Here is a 19,505-nt window from a genome sequence, read left to right as displayed (position 1 = left end):
GCTCTTGCCTACATTGCTCTAAGGCCTGAGCTGAAGTTATCATTTCCGACATCCGAATTAACTCTCTTCAGTAAGGACACTGATGCTGAAGCAACTGTAGTCCTCACACAGCTCATGACACTGGCCTCGTTTATTGCCGGAACATTCGGCCAACATGATGCATATTGTGTGGTGTGTCTGACCTCTCACAAATCGCCGTCTTCCCGCAGCACCAACGCCACCACGCCCCGTCCGCCAAGCAGGAGCTAGAATCCGCCAAGGCTCGGCTGTCAAGAGACCTCGTTATATCGCTACTGCTGCTATGCGATGGTGATGATTTTACCTGCGCCCAAGCCTGGCTGGTCGTGCTTGTGTGCGCCATACCAGCCAGTGAGAAGCCAGCGGAGAGGCCCGAAACCACCCACGCCTCGGCGCTCCAGATTGCACTCTAGATCTTGGCGTAGCCGATAACAACTCTGCGGCAGACCTCGTGGCGGTAAAACCTCAAGAATGCACTGCTGCTTGGCGTCTGTTATATTCTTGCTTCGATTCTCGTGGAATATAAGAACGACGCGAATGCTTCGGGACTTTGCCCCACTCTCCTCTTGCAGTAGACCTGCAGTCTCCCTTATCGCTTAGAAACGCCCAATAACTTCTCTAGACATAGAGACCTGTTACTTGTCTTACCAACCTAGATTCTGCTTCTATACTCTGTTCTACACATCGCTTCTGGTAAGCTTTTCCGTTCTGTGCGACCCATGGTCAGATGCTGATGTCGATCTTGACTTTCACAACAGCTACAATACATCTCTCGAAGCCCTCCCATGTCGCGAGATAGCGTCCCTCGCCGGCTTCACAGATCAGAGTCCATTGCCCACGCAAGGGCCCATGTTAGTCAGATTTCGCGGCGCATACATGGATGGTCATGGCAAGCAGTACGTGATTCAGTCTAGCTTTCTTTGGTCACGACTCAAAAATTCTCGCTAGTATCCCATTGGTATGGGCACCGGCGCCGTATATGTAACGCTTGCTGGGCTGAAGAATCACCCCGGCCATCCTCTGACCGTCGTCGAGACTGTCTTCTATTTCTTGAACATGGTGCTGTTTCTTCTCAACACTAGTACGCTTCTTCTCCAATTAATACGTACGTGACCACGTTTGCCCCTGCCTTTCACTACACGGTTTGACATTACCCGCAGTTTACCCGCGGCAAGCTCGTCGACTCATTACTGACCCAGCGACGGGGATCTTCGTACCCCTTATGGTCTGTTCATACGTATAACGACTTGAATTCCCTGCTAATACACAGACTATTCCAGGTCTTGTCATTTGCGACTATTATCATTGGCACCATTAACTATGGAATCCCGTCGGGTCGTGTCACGCCGAACTTTATTTACGGTTTATTCTGGTTCGTTCGCTTTGATGCAATTTAGCTTGGTATCTTTTGGGCCTAACGGGTCGAACAGGACATATGTTGCACTCTCTGTCGCGATCTGTTTCCCGATGCTCATGGTCTGGTTTAACAAACCGCATGATCTGGCAAAGTTCACGCCAGCGTGGGCCTTCCTGGTAAATTTAATGTCACTCCCTCCGAATAACCTTTATTGAGGCTAAACAATATTTACATAGGTCTTTCCCATGGTACGTTTCGGTGTCTAGCTCAAAAAGGATATACATTGAATGCGCATGAGCAGATGCTCGTCGGAGTGGTTGCATTCAACACTTTGAAGGTCATCGCTCCAGAAGAGCCTCGAGCCTTGGGAGTTTTACTCACAGGCTACATCTTCCAAGGTATGCCCTCTCACTTCGGGTTGATCAGGCCGCCGTAACACTTCTGCACAGGTCTCGGCTTTTTCATGACCTTTTTCTATATATGCATCTATATCCTCCGGTCAGCACTGTCCGTAACTTTTCCACTACTGATCGTGATGCTTATATTCACTTATCAGAATCATGACTGTGAGTATCATCCTCCGAAATTACGTTCGAGGTCTCACAGCTCTCTAGACTGGCTTCATGGACGGCCATCAAGCTAACGGTGCCTTCATCGCCTGTGGTCCTCCAGGGTTCACCGCCCTTGCGCTCATCAACCTTGGAGACTACTCCAGAGACATGTGTGTCCCCTCTTTATCGTATTTTGTAACGCATGCTGAAGCTTTGTCTTCAGCTTGAAGAGTCGCCAGCTCATCTCGGATGTTGCCGGCGATGTATGGTACGCAGGCAGCATCATGGCGGCGTTGCTGCTCTTTGGCCTGGCAATATTCTTCTTTATCTTTGGCGCGCTGCCTTACTGGTTTAAGCTGCACAAAAACTTGAGCGAGATCTTGGGCTGCTGGGCACTGACCTTCCCAAACGGTACGCGATCCTGCCCTCGACTAGCTATCCACAAACTGATCCACAACTGACAGTCGGCTGGATTCTAACGCTTCGCAAGCTGGGTGACATCTTCGACGTGCAGGGCTTCCACATCTGGAACCTCGTGATGACGATCTGCATGTGCGTGACGTGGCTCGTGCTCTTCGTGCTCACCGTGCTCGCCTTCTGGGAAGGCAAGATCTTTATCTCCACGCCCGAGGCCGTCATCCGCGACCAGCTCCACATCCACATCGTTGAGAGGCATCACGAGGACGCAGCCGACCTCGAGAAGGGCGACATCCTGGCCCTAGGCGTTCATCGCGACACACAGCTTGCCGAAGTGGGCATCGCGCATTCGGACAGTTCGCACATCCTCCAGGTCAGCATGGAGGCTGCCCGGGAAGAGTCTCCTGCGCCTGCGCCGTCCCTCGCATAATTCTTCTACACTCGAATTTTCGTCTTTGTTTTCTCTCTGCAAAGCCATTTTCTGTCATCTTTCATGCACCTTCATGTAGACACCTCATAAACATGCATCGTGGCACGATCGGGCACTTCGCATTACATCTCTCCTGTCCCGTTTCCTCTCGCTTTTCGCCCTATGGCACCCTACGCTCCCTCGCACAATTAGATCATATACTAGCACCGTATCCTATTACTACTGCTTTCTCAAGCAGGGGGCAGAAAAACGGCCCACAACACGATTGATATCGCACCCCAGACTACGCTCCAGGCTACCCACCACTTTCCCGCACGGGGATGTTCGACCACGAGCCATGCTGCGGCCCAATACGTCGTCGGCAACGACGCCGCGAGACGGAGAGCGATTTGCGTGTGCGCGGCAAAGAGGAGGACGAGGCCCAGTACGAGCGCGTGCAGAGCGTGGGGGACGATGTCCTTATTCGACAGGAACGACGGGGTCGAACGCGCTATTCGGAGAGAAGCCGGGAATAACCTTGAAAGGGGCGAGAATAAGGGATGGGATAGAATAAGTGGAATCGTGGTGTTGAGCGTATGTTTGACGCAAAATGTGAGCAGCACGCCGAGAACGGGCGTAGCGAGCAAAATGTTCGGCGCTTGTGAGGGTGTCCAGTAGCGCAGGAAGCCCACGTTCCAGTACTTTTCCTGGACATAGCTGTATATGAAGGGTAGCGTCGAGGAGCACCAGGGCGGTGTATCACCGACGTTTTCGCCAGCGCAGAAGGTGAGGTATGCATTATACTGGTGGTATAAGAAAGGCGTGAACACTAGGCTGGTGAGAAACCCAGCCTTTGTAAGACGGTACAAGGATATCTGTCAGAGCTTGTAAGTAACAGGTATAACGCCGAGTAAAACGCGACTTGCACTTTGTCTACCAAAGAATGGGCCGACAAACAGGCCCCAGAGGATGTACCCTCCGAGCATGAAGCCGTTCGAGCGGAACGTTGACGCCACGGCGAAGAACAACGATGCATGCAGCCACTCGGACCTAGCACAACACAGCATCCCTTGCCATATGTCAGCGCAGCGGTAATCAAGTCACATAATATTCTTTACCTCTATACGAGAAATAAGTGAAGAACGGCTCCGTAGACGCCGAAAAGCGCAAAGTAGCCGGACTACTCGGGAGCAGCGACAGTAGACAAGTCAGGTACGCTACCGACGGCGAGTTGAAGCAGTGCATCGTTAAGTCGTACAGTGTGGTCGTAGTCCCACATAGTAGCGATGCGAGACCTCCGCCGGCCAGCAGGTGGGCGATTGTCAGCTTGCTGTCCGCCCGCAGGCGGCGCAAGAGTTCGCCGAAGGCTCGCATGACGAACGGCGTGCCGGGGAAGAATGCCCACTCATACTCGTAGACGTATCCCTCTTGTGCAATGTGCGCGAAGTGAAACGTATCCCAGCGAAGCAAAGAGGATGTTCCCTTTGCCAGAAGGCCTTCTTCAGGTGAAACCAGGAGGAGCGGTGATGAGTCAAATAGTGGGAGATGCGAAGCCGCAAATGCCAGTAAGATAGCGAGAGAAAGACCTAAAACAGAAAGTAGTCGCAAGGTACGGAGATGCCGTGCTCGAACATCCTGCACAGTGGGTCGTTTCGCAGACGACATGCAGGTCGAGAACAAAATTGATATTCCTGCCTTACGTGGCGCGTTCAACACTAAACGCTCGGCTTCGTGGCGTTCGCTCAAGCCTAGATGCAACTCGTTTCTCGAGTAGATGTGATACAAAGGTTCTATAAAATCTAACAATGGCGACTTTTTCAAAGGTATCGACGGCTATTCAGCTCAGAACGTCGTCATCGAAGATGGCAGTCTTGGGTACACCGTCTTCGTGAATGACACCTCGGTACATTCCGGAACAGTTGAGGGGCATTGCGACTGCGAAAATATTTGAGGACGACGCTTGAATGGATAAAATACGCTATGCGCACCGTTTCCCTTATTGTCTAGCGCTATAACACCACCAATACCACCATCTCGCCGAAGCTCCTCTACGCAATGCTTGGCCGCTTTCTCGAGCGGCTCGTGGAGATACCTCATGCGGCGCCCGACTGTAGAGGCAGTAGCAAGACGGATAAAATACTAGCAGGCAATGGCAACAAGCCCATCAGTACATATTGTCAACAGACGCATATATATACTCACATCGCCATCGCCCGTTCCGCTAACACCTACCGCGACCTTGTTCCTTTTTCTTGTGACCTGGTTCCAGAACCTCCGGAGACGACCCTTCACATTCCACTCTTCAGCCCAAAAGCCAGCCGCCATGCTAGGAGTGTCCCCGATACGTCCTGCTAACTTGTTGGTACGTCCACCAGTGGACGTTACGGCAGCAATACAGCCTCGAGTATCCAAAGCGACAGCTCCAACCGTACCTGTGGGAAGCTGGTCGAGAGTGACGTCCTTTGCCCCTGCGTTTTCCTTGACCGGGAAAGGTAGAGGCTCTTCGGGAAGGCCAAGCCCCCGCCTATGTTCCCTCCACCGTGCTTCGGTGAAGAAGTAGCTTTCGTCGACAAGTTCTACGCCGAGCTCCTCCGCGATCTTCTCAGCGGGTAGGCCAGATAGCATTGTATGGGGTGCAGCGGTTGGCGCAAGATACAAGGCGCGCGCGAGCTGGGACGGGTTGCGGACATGGCGCAAGAGCGTGATACCGAAGCCTCGTCGGGACGAAAGGATATCCTCATGTGAAGCAGGGGGCTTTGACAGCATGATGGAGGACTCGAGCTCGTTCTGTCATGGCGCGCCTGGTAAGCCACGCGTCAAATAGGTGGGCGCGTTGCGTTACCTTGCCTTCGACATTGAATACCGCACCTTTGCCAGAATTGAACAGTGGGCAATCTGCGCGCGAGATCTTTAAGCTGTGGAGCGACGGCGATATATCCCCGGCTACTGACCTTCCATGGACGACACTGCCGCAACAGCCGCGTCCATTGCTTCTCCACCCTCCTTCAACACGGCATAACCTGCCTCTAAGGCCCTCCTGAGGGCAGACTTGTACTTCGCCCTCTGTTCAGGTGTCGACCCATCCTTCGACATTGTCCCTGCCCCTCCGTGAATGACCAGGGCATAGCGAGCTTTCTTGTCCTTGCGGGTGCGCGGCAGCAATGCCTGTTTCTCACTTGCGCTGACCATCCTGACAGGATTCAGAGACGTCGTCGAAGAGTAGAGTCAAGATAGACGTGGCCTCGCGAAACGTGGAGAATCGCTGCCGATACTGTCGCGAGTGTTCACATGGTCCTAAATGATAAGATATTAAGATTGGCGGCGGGGAGAAATGCAATCGCTGGGGTGGAGGCACATATAGGAGAGTAAATGTACTCGCAAACGGACATGTCAGGAGCTCCAGACTGTGTCAGGTCGCTGCTAAGTGCCGTTGTCGTTGCCCGCAGTCATCTCGAGGTCAAGTTGCTAGGCTAATTTTGTCTTACAACCTGTTATCTAGCTTGTTATGGACTTGTCTGATTAAACCATGTCTGTACTCAAATCAAGATGCCCCACTTAGCGCCAACACATCCGTCTTTCGTCGTCGTCAACGTCGCCCGCGTCGTCAAGCTCGTCTTTACGTTTGCCTTTGGTGGCAATCCCCGACACTCGTTACTTTCCTCGGCCGCTGTGCCATTGCTTTCGTTCTTTTTTCGTTTCGACGTAGGATGTCTCGGAAGGTCGACCCATCGGACATTCCTATCCTTACCCAACGACCACCACACTCTTCAGCGACAGTTCGACGTGCAAAAACTCTTACACGCCCAGAGCGCAGCGTCGCACCGGTCCCGCTCATCACACCACAGCATGCCCCAATTGGTGGCTCCGATGTATCCTCAACCGAGATCCCATGGGACGCATGGCGCATCTTTTCGCGAATCGTGACATTCTGGGCACCGTCATTTCTCCTTTCGTCTGTTGGAGGCCTGAAGGAAAAGCAGATACAGCAGGCATGGAGAGAGAAGATTGGCCTTTGTTTCATCATTGCTATAATGTGCACCTTCATCGGCTTTCTCACCGTCGGCTTTCAGAAGGTGCTCTGTCCGGGGAGCGCGCAGACTGCAGGAAAGTTCGTTCGCGTAGGAACAAGACCGGACACGCTCGGAGTCCAGGGCTGGCTGGTCAACGTCACCAAGACTCCACAGGTCAACGGAGTCAACTTTGGAACATTACTCGAGTCGCCCGGCCAAGATATCACGACACTCTTTCAACGCGACGCGAGCAGCTACCCTGCCTGCAACGGTCTCAGCTTCAGAGCAGCTGCAGAAGCTCCGTGCGGTAACAACGCTTGCACGCTGCCCACTTTGAATCAGCAAACGCTCTCCAGCCTCAATATGGTGAACACTAGTCTCATCGTTGGTTACGACTGGTCCGACGTAGCACAACTCCAGAACTATCTTGTTCTCGACGGTGCTGTCCTTGACATGAATTCCTATATGGCTCTTCACCCCACCCCCATCCCTAGCGACTCGGTTGACGCCGCCATTCGCCAGATCCTCACGCAGATGCCAGGAGACAGCGGGCGCGACGGAACACGCTTGTTCTTTTTTTACCCAGAGACCAGGGCCGCAGTTCCGTGCCTTATCCAACGTTACTACGCCGGAAACATTGACAAGATCACGCCTGGTTGTTTCGCTTCCCAGCTGATTCTGTACGCTGGCCTCATCGTCATTCTATCGCTCGTCATGGTCCGTTTCGTCATGTCCTGCATCTTCAGCTGGTTCATCTCTGCCAGGCTGGCAGGCCCGCCGGACACCATGTCGCTTAACCGCTCGGCCATCAGCCCCGCTGTCATGCCTGAAGGCGCGAACATGTCAATTGATAACCCGAACGGCACTGCCCCGTGGGCCAGCGGCAAGAAGCTTACGGTGCCGAGCAAGTCCATGCGTTCCCTCGCGTCCAGCAACTCCACACTTCTTAACGACGGTACCGCGCCCATCGTCTCGCTCGCGCAGATTGGCGCCGAGCTGTTCGCAGTTTGCCTCGTAACGTGTTACTCGGAAGGCGAGGACTCGCTGCGTACGACCCTTGATTCGATATCAACAACGACCTACTCGGACGCGCGGAAACTGCTCTTCGTCGTGGCGGACGGTATGATCACCGGTGCTGGAGAAAAGAAGAGTACACCGGATATTTGTGTCAGTGTACTGGAGGCGGATCCAAGGTTTGGAAACCCTGTTCCGATGAGTTACAATGCCGTTGGCGCAGGCGTCAAGGCGGAAAACCGAGCAATGGTGTACGCAGGACATTATAGTGCGTTTTACTTTACTATTGCGGCTGCTCATCTACTGACTTCTGGCTGCAGCTGTTGCAGGACGCCGTACACCTACCATTATTGTCGTCAAATGTGGAACAGAGAGGGAGGCGGCGACAGACAAGAAACCAGGCAACCGAGGGAAGCGCGACAGTCAGCTTATCCTCATGAACTTCTTCTCCCGCGTCACGTACAACGATCGAATGACACCTCTCGACTTCGATCTCTTCCGGAAGATCCATATTCTCATGGGGGTCACACCTGACTTTTTTGAGGTCTGCTTGATGGTATGGTGGCGATATTGCATACTTTGGAGAACCTGCTAATAATATTCGGCTTCTAGGTTGATGCCGACACCAAAGTTGCCCCCGATTCGTTGAAGTACCTTGTCAACTGTATGCACCACGATCAGATGATTATGGGTGTCTGCGGCGAAACCCGGATAGCGAACAAGAGACAGTCATGGGTCACCGCCATCCAGGTCTTCGAGTACTTCATCTCACACCACATGGCAAAGGCGTTCGAATCCGTCTTCGGTGGTGTCTCCTGCTTACCCGGGTGTTTTTCCATGTTCCGATTGAAGGCGCGAAAGTCGACAGGCGAGGATTGGGTGCCCCTTATTATCAAGCCGGAAATCGTCAAGGAGTACAGTCAAAGTATCGTCACCACTCTTCACGAGAAGAATCTACTTCTACTCGGTGAAGATCGCTTCTTGACGACCATCCTTCTGCGAACGTTCCCAAACCGAAAGATGATGTTTTTGCCGCAAGCAAGATGCAGGACCGTCGTCCCCGACACGTTTAAGATTCTGCTCTCGCAGCGCCGTCGGTGGATCAACTCGACCATCCACAACCTCATGGAGCTGGTCCTCGTGCGCAACCTCTGCGGCACGTTCTGCTTCAGTATGCAGTTCGTGGTGTTCATGGATCTCCTGGGTACCGTCGTTCTGCCGATTGCCATCACCCTGACGTATTCCCTCATTATCAACATGGCACTCGACCCGCCTAAGACGTTCGAGGAAGCCATTCCTCTCGTTCTGCTCATTGCAGTTCTAGGTCTTCCAGCCGTGTTAATCTTGATCACAACGCGCAAAGTGGTGTACGTCTTCTGGATGCTCATCTATCTTGCGGCGTTGCCAGTATGGAATCTCATCCTGCCGGTGTATGCGTTCTGGCATTTCGATGACTTCTCTTGGGGAGAGACACGGTGAGTTCACATCGCGTTATAACTATCACGGCGCTCAATACGGTCGTTTTCACAGGAAGGTCGAAGGTGAAGCGAAGGGTGAGGCGCATGGAGATGGCGGAGCCGCACACTCTGGCCCCTCAATACCGTTGCGGCGCTGGGAAGACTGGGAGCGATCCCGCTTGCGCAAGCTACGCCGTGAAGAACGTCGACGACGCGAATTCGAGCGCCAACATGGCTCGTACATGACTGCGAACGGTGAGCTTCTCACGGTTCGATCACCTGTGCATAGCCAGTATGGAGGATCAGATACTATATCGGTTACATCTTCAGAAGACGAGCACTGGGCCGCGCAAATCGGTGGTTACAACGAGAACAGCGCGTCGTATCCGCCACCGCCGATAGGTCTCATGCCCCAAGCGTCCGTCAGCGGCGAGAGCGTATCGGCCTCGGAGCTCGAATCTATGCTCGAGCACGGGTACGACGACCGGCCACAATATCGTGGAGCTTCACAGACGCCAAGCCCGCAGCGGTACCAGCTGTCCGACAGGCCTGGCGAGTACACGCCCCTGTCACGGACAGCAGCGTCGTCACCGGTTTCGTCGACAGGACCCGTGGATGGCCTCAGCTCGGCGGCAGAGCCATATCGGACACATGTAAAGAAGCGAAGCGGCGGAGGTTCGGGAGCAAAGTACGGACCGCTCGGTCCCCTGGACCCAGGCTCGCGTATCTGAGCGGAGTGGCCATAATGTTCACGAAGCCTGATATGATGTGCCATGAGGTTCGGACTTTTCTGCCATCCATCTACACATTCTTCGTTTTGCATATTACTCAGGTTTCGGTCGCCCTCACCCATCACATGGACTCAGTCTCCTCCCCACTGTCGCTTCATTGTTATGCTTGTTTGTCACCTCCCTCCTTGTTTCGCGCTGTTGCAGGATTTTATGCGCATGTTTGTCGTACGTCATCATTATTTTCCCGTACTACCACCCGCCCTACCACCGCTGCCGCATCATCACACTTTCCCTCGACATCACTCCCCTGGCCCGCCCGCGCTCCACTGAAAATTACCCATCGTCGTAATCCATAGACGGCACCGCCCTGCTGGATTCCGGGCCAGCCAAATACCATAGTACACGCTACGCCACACGCCGACACCACCCATCACACAGGCCGGCTGTTCGGCGGGTGCTGCATCGCGTCCACGTCGACCCTCGCCGTCTTCGTGGACGTTTTGTGTAACTGTCATACCTCGTATTCTGTTGAACTCACCTCACACATCGCACCCGTCTTCTCCTGCCGCTGCTACTGCATTGTTGACTGCCTACTCTTCCCATCCGTATTATTAGTTTGGGCCCTAGATCTCTCTTGGACGCTTCGTATTCAATGAAGAGAATGGAATCTCTCGCTTACAATATATCACTCAATGTCTGTGTTTACATACTAGTGGGTTATCAATTTGTGTAGTGGATTTGTCCGCAGGCGCCATCCTTGTGGCGTTATATATAAATGGCAAGAATCCCCCTCCGAGGCTCGTGATTCTGGCCTTGTCTCGTCTGAGCACTGCTTGCAGCGCACTCGCCGCGCTCTCTACTCTGTACGGCCTCAAACGACGCCTGATGCGCTCTTGTAACCCCACACACCATAATCTATAATGTCCAAACTTGCGCAAGACTCTCCGAGGCCGCCCGTCGTCGGCACCGTCACCCAGTTCCTCACGATGCTGCCGTCCCCTCTCACGATCTCGCTCGTCTCGCTAGCGCCGCAAATTCGCTTTGTGCGATGGGTTTTGGAAATACTGAGCTGGAAAGGGAGCTGGGACGAGAGCTGGCTGCTACTTGCGGCGTGGTGGGGACTATGCCTAGGGTCGGAGGTGGTGTTGAGGTACGTCAGTTGAGCCTTATTCTTGGATACGTACACTCGACTGCATCTACGCTGGTTTAATGACTGTCTGGTCGTAGATACTTGCTTCCGGTTGTCGTTGTTGTCGCTTGGTGGTGGATCACACGACGTTCCGCACGACACGCTACTCAACCACAACCTGCGACGGAGGAGACACTGCAGCGAACTGTGTCGGATTTAACGACTGTTCATGAATTTTTGCTATCTATACCAACCAGCAATCCACCTAATCCAAACCAAGCTCAAACCGGAACATCTGAATCACCTGCGCCGTCCATTCCCCTGTATACCACTCTCCGTGTCCTGGCCTTCGTATACCCGCCGTATCTCCTCCTTACGCTCACAGGCGTCGTGCGCATCCGTACGCTGCTCGGCATCGCTGGCAGTCTCATCATTTTACACCGCGCACCCTTCGCCGTGCTCATCCGACGTGCACTCTGGCGGAGTGCGCACTTCCGTTGGGGTGTGTACTGGACCTGGGCCAAGGTCTCAGGGACACCGCTCTCGGGCAGCATCCATTCTCCACAACCCGACATATCGATATCAATCGCTGCTTTGAGACCCAGCGGCAAGGTCTCTGGAGCAGCGAGCGAAAAACAAGCGGATGCCCCGCCAAGTGCGATACGCTTCCTGTTCACGGTATACGAGAATCAACGCTGGTGGATGGGCCTCGACTGGACTGCCGCGCTCCTCCCCGCCGAACGTCCCTCATGGTGCTCGCGCTCCCTGCAGCCCTGCGCTCCGCCTGCTGCGTTCAGCTTGCCGCCGCCAACGACGATGTACGTCCCGGACCCGGCAGACGCCCCGTCGCATGCGCACAAGAAATCGAAAGAGAAGCCGCAGGAGAAATCGAAGGCGGGAGGCAGGCGGTGGATGAAGCGTACCGCGGCATGGCGCTGGGAGGAGCCCGAGTGGAAGATCGTCGTGCGCAAGGACGGCGCTTCGTCCGCGACGCGCGTCGAGCGCCCGCTGCCGTCGCTCATCGAAGAGGGCGCGGGCGCGAGCGCAGGCAAAATCCTTCGCGCGGCAGGCAAGTTCCGTGGCGCGAGCCTCGACCTCAGCTCGGAGAGCAGGATGAAGGAGATCGACGCGCATGTGAAGGAGGGCAGTGCAGGGTCTGACGGCGAAAAGGGCGAGAAGGCTGCCGAAGACGCGAGGACGCAGGACGAGGACGAGGAGCCGTTCACGGATCCCGATGGGTGGGTGTATGGCGACAATAAGTGGGAAGGCGGCTGCGCGAAAGGCGGGTTGGGCAAGGTGCGCCTTCTCAGTTTTTGTGTGACTTTGCTGTGGCTGATTTTGTCCCTGAAGTATACGCGGTACCGCCGTTGGACGCGCGTTGCAGTGCTCAGCGAGAGCATCGAGTGGGTGGATGACGCGGACGTTCCTGCGGACGCCAAGCTTGGCGGGCGGCTCTCTGGCATCGCGCCGTTGCACAATCCTGAGCACGTCCCAGCGCACGCGGCATCGGCACCACCGTCGGTGATACACCACGAACAAGTACTTCCCAGTCCAGCGCGGAAGGTGATACAGGAGTCGGCTGCCGTGCCCCCTACGTATGCGACGCATGTCACCGCGGAACCCACGAGCGCTACCGCTGCGACCTCGGACGAGGGTTCAAGGCTGCGGCAGAGGCTGAAGGCGGTGGTGAGCGGTGTGGGCCATTGAGTGTCTTTGGAGCTGGATGGATTTGGACTGGACTTCACGGGCCCATGGATGTGCTACACGCCATATCGGGATGATACTGGCAACGTTCGCCACATGGCCTCGCTCCCAGGCGCATTTACGTGCTTTCGCGGTCAGAATGCACGAGGGTGACGGAGATGTGCTTTAGAGTGGGCATAGCCACCAACGAGTTTACGGTCGCGCCCTTGAACTGCGCCAACCCATAGCCAGCTAAGCTGGCACCGCCGCCTTCTCGCGCGGTCGTCCGCGCTCCGCGTTGACAGGGGCCTTGGTCTGCTCTCTGAACCCGTCCTGCTCATGTTCAACGCGCTTCGGATCGCAATTCCCGGTGCTGATGAAGATGAAGGCGGGCGCAGAAATTTCGTTTGAGACTGACGAAAAGACGATATGTCGTTTAATATTGACATCGACGTTATGACATGTTGGCTGCGTATTGATTCCCCCGTGTCGATACAATTACAACATTTGCAGCGCGACCCGATGCAGAATGAATCAGATTTCGGAGCCAACGTTGAGTTGCTTGAACGTATTTCTTCCGTTTATGGCTGCGGGACGCTCAGGCCAAGAGCTTGAGCGTCAGTAGGCTATCGTCTGTCTCGACTCTCGTGTTCGGTGGATGTAAACCTCACAGCTTTTCGACTATAGTCGGTATATACATTCCTTGGACGAATTGTAACAAACGGAGACACAACAATGGGGCTCATTCGTGTCGTTCGTGCCAGTTTGAAGCTACAGAACGCTCTGCATGGCAGTCTTATCGTGGTGTGTTGTGCCTTGTACTTGGAGGGTTCCATCCCCTGATGCAATCTAACTCTGTTAGTCGCAGATGCTGGTCGGAGGCCGCGTGTCTGAACGGTGTTTTGCATGGCCCTCGCAGCGTGCACCAAGCATTGCCGCAGCAACAGCGATTATCGGTCTAATGGTGTTACGCTACAGCAGCTCCGAGATTGCCGCTACCGCACCCATCACTTCTCCACTAGGGTCCTTTCAAAGTCAGCCCGCGTGTATCACCTTCTGAGGTCGTAACGGTCAGTCGATGCGGGCCGCGCTCCTAGGTCGGTGGGGCTCCACCTCAGGACATGCAGATCATCATACACTCTGACCCGTTCTCCCATAATTTCGCATGGACGAGCTGACTTCCATCAATAACGGCAATTCGCTCCCAGAATGTAGTCCCCTAATGAAGAACCGTAGCAGTGCTCGTAATCCCCGTTCGGTTCTGACGACGATTTCAAGTTCGGAACGGATGATAAGTTGGTTAGTGACTTGAAGTCCGATATTGAAGTTTTGACAGTAACCAATTCTTAGACTCGCCCACACACGACTGGCAAAGACTAGTGTGGTCGTATCATCTGCGCCATCTCACACTGACCTGCATGAAACCACGTTGCGTACCTTTGACAGCATAGAAGAATTGAACCCTAACATACAGCATGAAGAATGTTCATTTGCCGAGCCACGACTTGTTATTCGGGAGGACCCTTCATTCATTCGACGGTAAGCGATGCCCATATGTCGACGATGGTCCACGTTGTGGCGTTTTTGATTCCTTCTGGTTGTGTATAGCATTGATGTACGCATTCGAAAACTCCGCTAAATCTTGGCACATTCCCTTACGTGCATTCCCAGAAAACGAGGTCCTAACATGTATCGTCCACGTCTCATTCTGGTACATCCTTGTGAAGGAATTGCCTTTCTTTGGGCAAGTAACGTATTGCTCGCGACCGTAGATCGCGGCTTTTGACGCCATTCCCGGCCTACGAAAATTGGGACGCACCGTTTCTGATCCGGTTCCAAGAAACATGCAGAATTTCCTTCCAATCCGGCACTCGAATACACTCAACTCGAATCACGCGCTCGAACGTTTCGTCACAAGGTCTTCCAATCTTTCTCGGGTGCCGTTGCACCGTGGACTAACTGACAGGACACTCAGTCTCAGCCACAGCCGTGCAGAACACGAGATGCCAGTTCGTAGATATATAAAGCCTCAAACGCACCACCGTTAGTCCAGCGCTCCTTGAACACTCTCCCTCTTCAACATGTGTTTCGGCGATAATAACGCTAAACACGTCGTCGAGTACTGTAACGACCAGTTCTTGTCTCTCTGGTCCATCGCGGATCGTTGTTGGCGGAAACATGTGGAGGATAATGGGCCTTTCAAACCTGAAGAAAGACAGCACCGTGCGTCACCCTCTTGATTTAGATGCTCGTCGCTAACATCCTCGGTGTGTAGGGTACTCTCTTGCGCTCGTCGTTTGGCATCTCGGCCGGTACCGCGCGGCAAGCTTCGAGCGTACGGACGACTCAAAAGACGATCTGATGTTCGAAGCTCTCTTCGCTAAGCCGGTGCTCGTCTCCCTCTGTAATCATGAAATGCTCCTGGAAATCACGGTGGCCGAGGGTCACTACAATCTCGACCATGGGCGCGCAAATGAGACTGCGAACGCCAATCAGTAAGCTGGTCTTGATCAACGTCGCCCTGCGCTTGTCTAACCATATCTTGTATCATCATCTACAGTTCTCGCAAGAGAGACATACCGAAGAATACCACGTTTACCTACCGTGTACCGTTCAAAATCGACGTGGTCGCAGGCTATACTGCTTCGATTGGGGGCGGAGAACACAAGATTCGGATGTTGGTGTTTGATTACAAGAGTAAGCTCGCGGGTGTTGGTTTCGCGGGCATATCATTGACCGGCAACCAGGCGCGAAGCTCATCCGAACGTCTATCCGCGAGCCAGACGGGACGCATCAGCCAGCTCCTCCAGTCGAAGGACAACAGTCTCTCGAATTTTATCTCGAACAATATCTCGAGTTCTTGCAGTCCGCTGGCCATCACGTCCTGTTCTCTCTCCCCAACTTCGAGAACGACAAAGGAGACGTCCCTACCACAATTAACTACTCGTGGATCGCCGACGTCGCGCTGCGACAGTTAGTTCAGTTGGATGAGATCCACGGCGTATCACTCAGGAAGATCAACGACTACCTGTCCACCGTCTGGCTGAAGGCTGCTATGCTTGTCTCTATCCAGACCGATGCATTAAGCGACCGGTCCGGTACATCTTTCGCGGAATATCGTGGCACGTGGCGGTACATGGACCAGGCGTACTCCTATTACATCACATTTGGGACTCCTCGAGTCACGGCTTGGTGCAACGATGAAGTCATCATGACATTCGTCGTCGACGAAGTGTTCCTTTACAATGGTAGCAAGTGGGAAGGGTACGTCGGTCGCTTACACATGATTCGACGTATTCTGATTCTTTTCTTAGGCAGCCGGTGAAGAGCTTCAGCGAATGGGAGATCGCTGTGATAATGAACTTCTCCTATGAGAAGCCACCGGAGCACGATGGCAATGTCATCCGATGCAAAGTCGATATCGCGAGTATGTCATGCGCCTCCGCCATCACTTCCACGTCATCTTTTTGACCTCTATATCCAGGCAGTCACCTTCTAGAAGCCTTCTCGTTCTTCGGGGATGTCGATTTCGACAGTGAAGACGGGACCGTGCTGACATGGGTCGATTACATCATCTCCTTCATCTCCGACGAATACTTGAACATCATCGAGAATGCCGGGTACAATATCATCTACGAACACGATCTGCGCTGGCGCTCTATCACAGGGTACGGGGAGGACGGCGACATCAACATCGACGAGAGTGCCGTTTGGTATGCGGGTCGGGACGGGGCCGAGGGCGGTGGGATGCACACAAGGACAACGGCATGGCGGAGAATTATCCAGGAAGGCGACATGTGTGGTTACGACCAGATCACCGCTCTCTCCGAGACCGCCGTGAACCGCTACATGGCCTCGGTCATGACTTCCTGGCAGTTCGAAGACAAGTTCAAGGTCACATTTAAGGCCCCCGTTGTTCGTCTCCGCAACGACGGCACAGCCATACTCGTCATCAACCTCAAGGACGGATTCTTGCAGCCCATGTCGAGCTACCAATCCGAAGCCAGGTACGTCTACTAATATTATCTGCCAACAGCCGGTTTGCTCATACCTCGGTGTAGCACCGAGAACTTCTCATACCAGAATTGGCGCATCGCGTTCCAGGTCAGCGTGAAGATGGTTGATCACGCCAGTTTGGTGCAGGACCTCGCTGACTGGGAAGCGATATTCCGGGAGTCGCCTGCGTACAAGGAGTCGATGTCGGCCAAACCTCCCAACCTTCGGGAAGTCTCCGAGTCTGACGTGGACTTCAAACATATCATTCTGGATTTCAGCCGTAAGGGTATTCGTCTGTGTTGATTCTCCACGCTCATTGCTAGATTACCAGAGATGCAATTCCGCCACGAGTTCTCTAGCTTCGACCAACTGTTCACGAGCCACACGAAACGAGCGATTGAGAAGGTTCAAGCTGCGGTCTCCTACCTGCGCTACTATTGCCTCTCGGAGTTTGTCGCCTCTGGGAAACACGTCCTCTTCAGCATACCTGTCTGGAGGTCGCTCGCGAACGCGCCGCTGTACGGCTTGACGAGTATCGTGTTCCAAATATCCTCCCGCAGGACCATCACCGAGTCAGTCAGGACGGAGCAATCGAGCCCATCCCAACCCGCCATTATCATCTTGGGGATGTGTCTGGGGCGCCCGATGCCCGCTCACACCTTCCGTTACTCCACCGACTGGGTCGCCCACGCTGGAAGATACTTATCCTACGGTACTGTCGGCATCTCTTCGGGCCTTTTCCTGCAGGAGAAGCTCCTGTATTCCCTGGCCAGCGTCAACGCACTTACCACGATCGTCCCGTCCTTCACTGTCGCCGAGTCCGGGGAGTGGCGGTTCAAGGTCGCCAGCTGGGCGTCCAGTGAAGACCGCAGAGGTGCCGTCTGTAGCTTCGGGGAAGTCCAAGGAGTCAATGGTGGCGACTTCCTGGAATACCTGTGGGAGCGCAGCGATGTTTGGAACTACACTTACAAGCACAGGGGTGCTAACTACACTACGAGCGGCACATTCTCTGTCAGCGGTATGTGCGTTATCTGTATGCTGCGAAATGAAGCTGACCTCCTTGCGTCAGCTCGCACCGAGAACCGTCTCGAGATTCCTACTGTTTACAAGATCGGTTCCATGGATATCAAGATGTACGGCAAAGTAACCCTCGAACTGTCCAGCACAGAATCCACTGAGCGAAGCTGGAGGTGCGTCTACATGTTACTACGCGGGGCTCGGCTCATTTTGTCCGGCTAGTGCTGCTGCCGAGTCCAACTGGCAGGCTATATTATCCGTGCGCACTGAGGAAGGAGGAAGCCTGAAGATCAATGTCGAATCCTCGCAGGCCCAAACTAAAGCTGTCAAGGCCGAAGAACATGGGGGTGCCCTTGTGTATCTCAAGCCTGAGACGTACCTTACGGAAGTCATGCCGACGAAGATCGAGCTGGACAAGGCCGTCGCAGAATTCTCGTACTTCACCAGCTCCTGGGAGTCGTGCTATCCGGGCATGTCGTCGTACACACTGACACAGCCGGTATTCAACCGCAGCGGCGACCTGCTGTTCGAGCTGCGCCCACCGGCTTCCGATGCACAGTCACAGGCGCATGGTGCTGGTGGTCCGGCCACCCCGGTCCTGAAGAACATCAAGAACTTGAAAGCGTTTGCCCGCAACGGAAGGGCCCCAGGTCGAGGACGAAATGGCTCCGCAGGTGAGCATGACTATTAATGCGCCCTTCCTACGTGTTGTCTGACATTGTCCCTGCAGAAAACGGAGGATCGTCCCGGGATACCAGTCGTGCTCGGTACTAGCCGATTAGGGCTACAAAATGGTGGCCGTGTACTGTCTCATGTTTAGCAAGCAAATTGGAATGTTGTACTTGTCCTTGATCTGTCCGTAGCTGTCAATCTACTCCGTTGTCGTCATACAGGCGAACTTGCAGTCGCTCAAATTTTGCCGTGCTTATTCCGTCCGAATTTTATCCTATAGAGGCAAGTGTATTGTCACTTCGACAATAGACGAGACCTTGGCGCAAGTTCGACGCGACTACGGTTTATTGTCTGTCTTTAAGACGGTCTTATATTTCTCTGTATCCTTGTTTTTAGTTATCACTTGATATATCTTTCCGCTCTGGTGGTTACTGCACAGCCAGTAGTCAGACCGCGCTAGCAGTATGTTAGATTAATACTTTTCTGCCCCCTGTCCCGAGGTACTAGTGTCTTCTTCGCGATAATTCGTCCTCCGACGTCTCCTAGATGTGCTAGTAACTAGTGTTGCCGCAAGGCAAGGTCGAGGGGCCTCGAGGCATCGGAGTTTCTGGCCTTAAGCGCCTCGAGGTTGCTTAAGGTCCGGCATAAGGCGGCCTTATGTTGCTTAAGGCAAGGCCGATTGATGGGCTTCCTTAAACAGTAGGCTCATACCCCACCGGCAAGTGCGCGAGGACGGTACAAAGAACATTGTACTATAGACGGGCCACAATGCATTGATCCAAATATAAATTACATTCATCCAAATCAGAGTCATTACCATCCTGCTCTTCAGCCAAGGCACCTCTTCATCCTACGAATTATGTGTGAGTATCACATGATGAAAAAAAGGAATCGGGTGGTGCCAACCTATCGGTATCCCAAACAGTTGAAGTCGCCCAGGCGTTGCGGGTTCGAGACTGACAGGATCATAAAATGTAATTTCTGCATCTACTTCAAGTCAGTCTTGCTCTTCTGCGCGTCTTAAGGCCTCTGGTATACCCTATA

General features: G+C 53.8%; 6 protein-coding genes across 6 annotated transcripts; 4 read left to right on the top strand and 2 right to left on the bottom strand.

Moving 5' to 3' along the window:
- Positions 1-617: 617 nt before the first annotated feature.
- PHACADRAFT_257630 (uncharacterized protein) lies at positions 618-2,996 on the top strand. Its single transcript, XM_007396680.1, has 13 exons — positions 618-711; positions 777-914; positions 967-1,123; positions 1,179-1,243; positions 1,299-1,390; positions 1,449-1,551; positions 1,612-1,623; positions 1,677-1,773; positions 1,825-1,873; positions 1,932-1,941; positions 1,990-2,096; positions 2,150-2,337; positions 2,391-2,996. Exons 2-13 carry the CDS (start codon positions 804-806, stop codon positions 2,771-2,773), a joined length of 1,374 nt encoding a protein of 457 aa, XP_007396742.1. The 5' UTR covers positions 618-711; positions 777-803; the 3' UTR covers positions 2,774-2,996.
- A 7-nt stretch (positions 2,997-3,003) lies between these two features.
- Positions 3,004-4,417, bottom strand: PHACADRAFT_97813 (glycosyltransferase family 76 protein; the record flags this gene model as incomplete). Its single annotated transcript, XM_007396679.1, has 3 exons — positions 3,004-3,627; positions 3,670-3,821; positions 3,871-4,417. The coding sequence occupies 3 exons, from the start codon at positions 4,415-4,417 to the stop codon at positions 3,004-3,006; spliced, it is 1,323 nt and encodes a 440-aa protein (XP_007396741.1).
- An 82-nt stretch (positions 4,418-4,499) lies between these two features.
- Positions 4,500-6,065, bottom strand: PHACADRAFT_257628 (uncharacterized protein). Its single transcript, XM_007396678.1, has 5 exons — positions 5,704-6,065; positions 5,595-5,647; positions 4,955-5,539; positions 4,741-4,891; positions 4,500-4,687 (listed from the first exon to the last, which is right to left on the bottom strand). The coding sequence occupies exons 1-5, from the start codon at positions 5,939-5,941 to the stop codon at positions 4,590-4,592; spliced, it is 1,125 nt and encodes a 374-aa protein (XP_007396740.1). The 5' UTR covers positions 5,942-6,065; the 3' UTR covers positions 4,500-4,589.
- Positions 6,066-6,489: 424 nt separating this feature from the next.
- On the top strand, positions 6,490-10,642 carry PHACADRAFT_257626 (glycosyltransferase family 2 protein). Its single transcript, XM_007396677.1, has 4 exons — positions 6,490-8,044; positions 8,097-8,332; positions 8,389-9,251; positions 9,307-10,642. Exons 1-4 carry the CDS (start codon positions 6,784-6,786, stop codon positions 9,962-9,964), a joined length of 3,018 nt encoding a protein of 1,005 aa, XP_007396739.1. The 5' UTR covers positions 6,490-6,783; the 3' UTR covers positions 9,965-10,642.
- Positions 10,643-10,884: 242 nt separating this feature from the next.
- PHACADRAFT_185024 (uncharacterized protein) lies at positions 10,885-13,326 on the top strand (the record flags this gene model as incomplete). The annotated part of the gene is made up of 2 exons (XM_007396676.1): positions 10,885-11,114; positions 11,192-13,326. The coding sequence occupies 2 exons, from the start codon at positions 10,885-10,887 to the stop codon at positions 12,798-12,800; spliced, it is 1,839 nt and encodes a 612-aa protein (XP_007396738.1). The 3' UTR covers positions 12,801-13,326.
- A 121-nt stretch (positions 13,327-13,447) lies between these two features.
- On the top strand, positions 13,448-18,694 carry PHACADRAFT_257621 (uncharacterized protein). The gene is made up of 16 exons (XM_007396675.1): positions 13,448-13,580; positions 13,639-14,075; positions 14,127-14,204; positions 14,258-14,391; positions 14,448-14,694; positions 14,752-14,999; positions 15,052-15,271; positions 15,337-15,473; positions 15,524-16,040; positions 16,091-16,203; positions 16,261-16,783; positions 16,838-17,052; positions 17,104-17,790; positions 17,842-17,962; positions 18,012-18,463; positions 18,520-18,694. Exons 6-16 carry the CDS (start codon positions 14,858-14,860, stop codon positions 18,561-18,563), a joined length of 3,171 nt encoding a protein of 1,056 aa, XP_007396737.1. The 5' UTR covers positions 13,448-13,580; positions 13,639-14,075; positions 14,127-14,204; positions 14,258-14,391; positions 14,448-14,694; positions 14,752-14,857; the 3' UTR covers positions 18,564-18,694.
- Positions 18,695-19,505: the final 811 nt, after the last annotated feature.

The sequence above is a fragment of the Phanerochaete carnosa genome (assembly GCF_000300595.1).
Source record: "Phanerochaete carnosa HHB-10118-sp unplaced genomic scaffold PHACAscaffold_6, whole genome shotgun sequence".
NCBI classification, from domain to species: Eukaryota; Fungi; Basidiomycota; class Agaricomycetes; order Polyporales; family Phanerochaetaceae; genus Phanerochaete; species Phanerochaete carnosa.
The sequence above is the reverse complement of the archived record's forward strand: the minus strand, read 5'-3'. Positions and strand labels throughout refer to the sequence as shown.

Bases quoted from the DNA above. Each gene is read 5' to 3' on its own strand.
- PHACADRAFT_257630 (XM_007396680.1), top strand. From the start codon at position 804: ATGTCGCGAGATAGCGTCCCTCGCCGGCTTCACAGATCAGAGTCCATT. The intron at 915-966 runs GTACGTGATTCA...AATTCTCGCTAG, and splicing joins ATGGATGGTCATGGCAAGCA to TATCCCATTGGTATGGGCAC. The intron at 1,391-1,448 runs GTTCGTTCGCTT...CGGGTCGAACAG, and splicing joins TTTATTTACGGTTTATTCTG to GACATATGTTGCACTCTCTG.
- PHACADRAFT_257628 (XM_007396678.1), bottom strand. From the start codon at position 5,941: ATGGTCAGCGCAAGTGAGAAACAGGCATTGCTGCCGCGCACCCGCAAG. The intron at 5,648-5,703 runs GTCAGTAGCCGG...TCTCGCGCGCAG, and splicing joins GGCAGTGTCGTCCATGGAAG to ATTGCCCACTGTTCAATTCT. The intron at 5,540-5,594 runs GTAACGCAACGC...GCGCCATGACAG, and splicing joins TATTCAATGTCGAAGGCAAG to AACGAGCTCGAGTCCTCCAT.
- PHACADRAFT_257626 (XM_007396677.1), top strand. From the start codon at position 6,784: ATGTGCACCTTCATCGGCTTTCTCACCGTCGGCTTTCAGAAGGTGCTC. The intron at 8,045-8,096 runs GTGCGTTTTACT...TTCTGGCTGCAG, and splicing joins GGTGTACGCAGGACATTATA to CTGTTGCAGGACGCCGTACA. The intron at 8,333-8,388 runs GTATGGTGGCGA...TTCGGCTTCTAG, and splicing joins TTTTTGAGGTCTGCTTGATG to GTTGATGCCGACACCAAAGT.
- PHACADRAFT_257621 (XM_007396675.1), top strand. From the start codon at position 14,858: ATGTGTTTCGGCGATAATAACGCTAAACACGTCGTCGAGTACTGTAAC. The intron at 15,474-15,523 runs GTAAGCTCGCGG...ACCGGCAACCAG, and splicing joins GTTGGTGTTTGATTACAAGA to GCGCGAAGCTCATCCGAACG. The intron at 17,791-17,841 runs GTATGTGCGTTA...TCCTTGCGTCAG, and splicing joins CGGCACATTCTCTGTCAGCG to CTCGCACCGAGAACCGTCTC.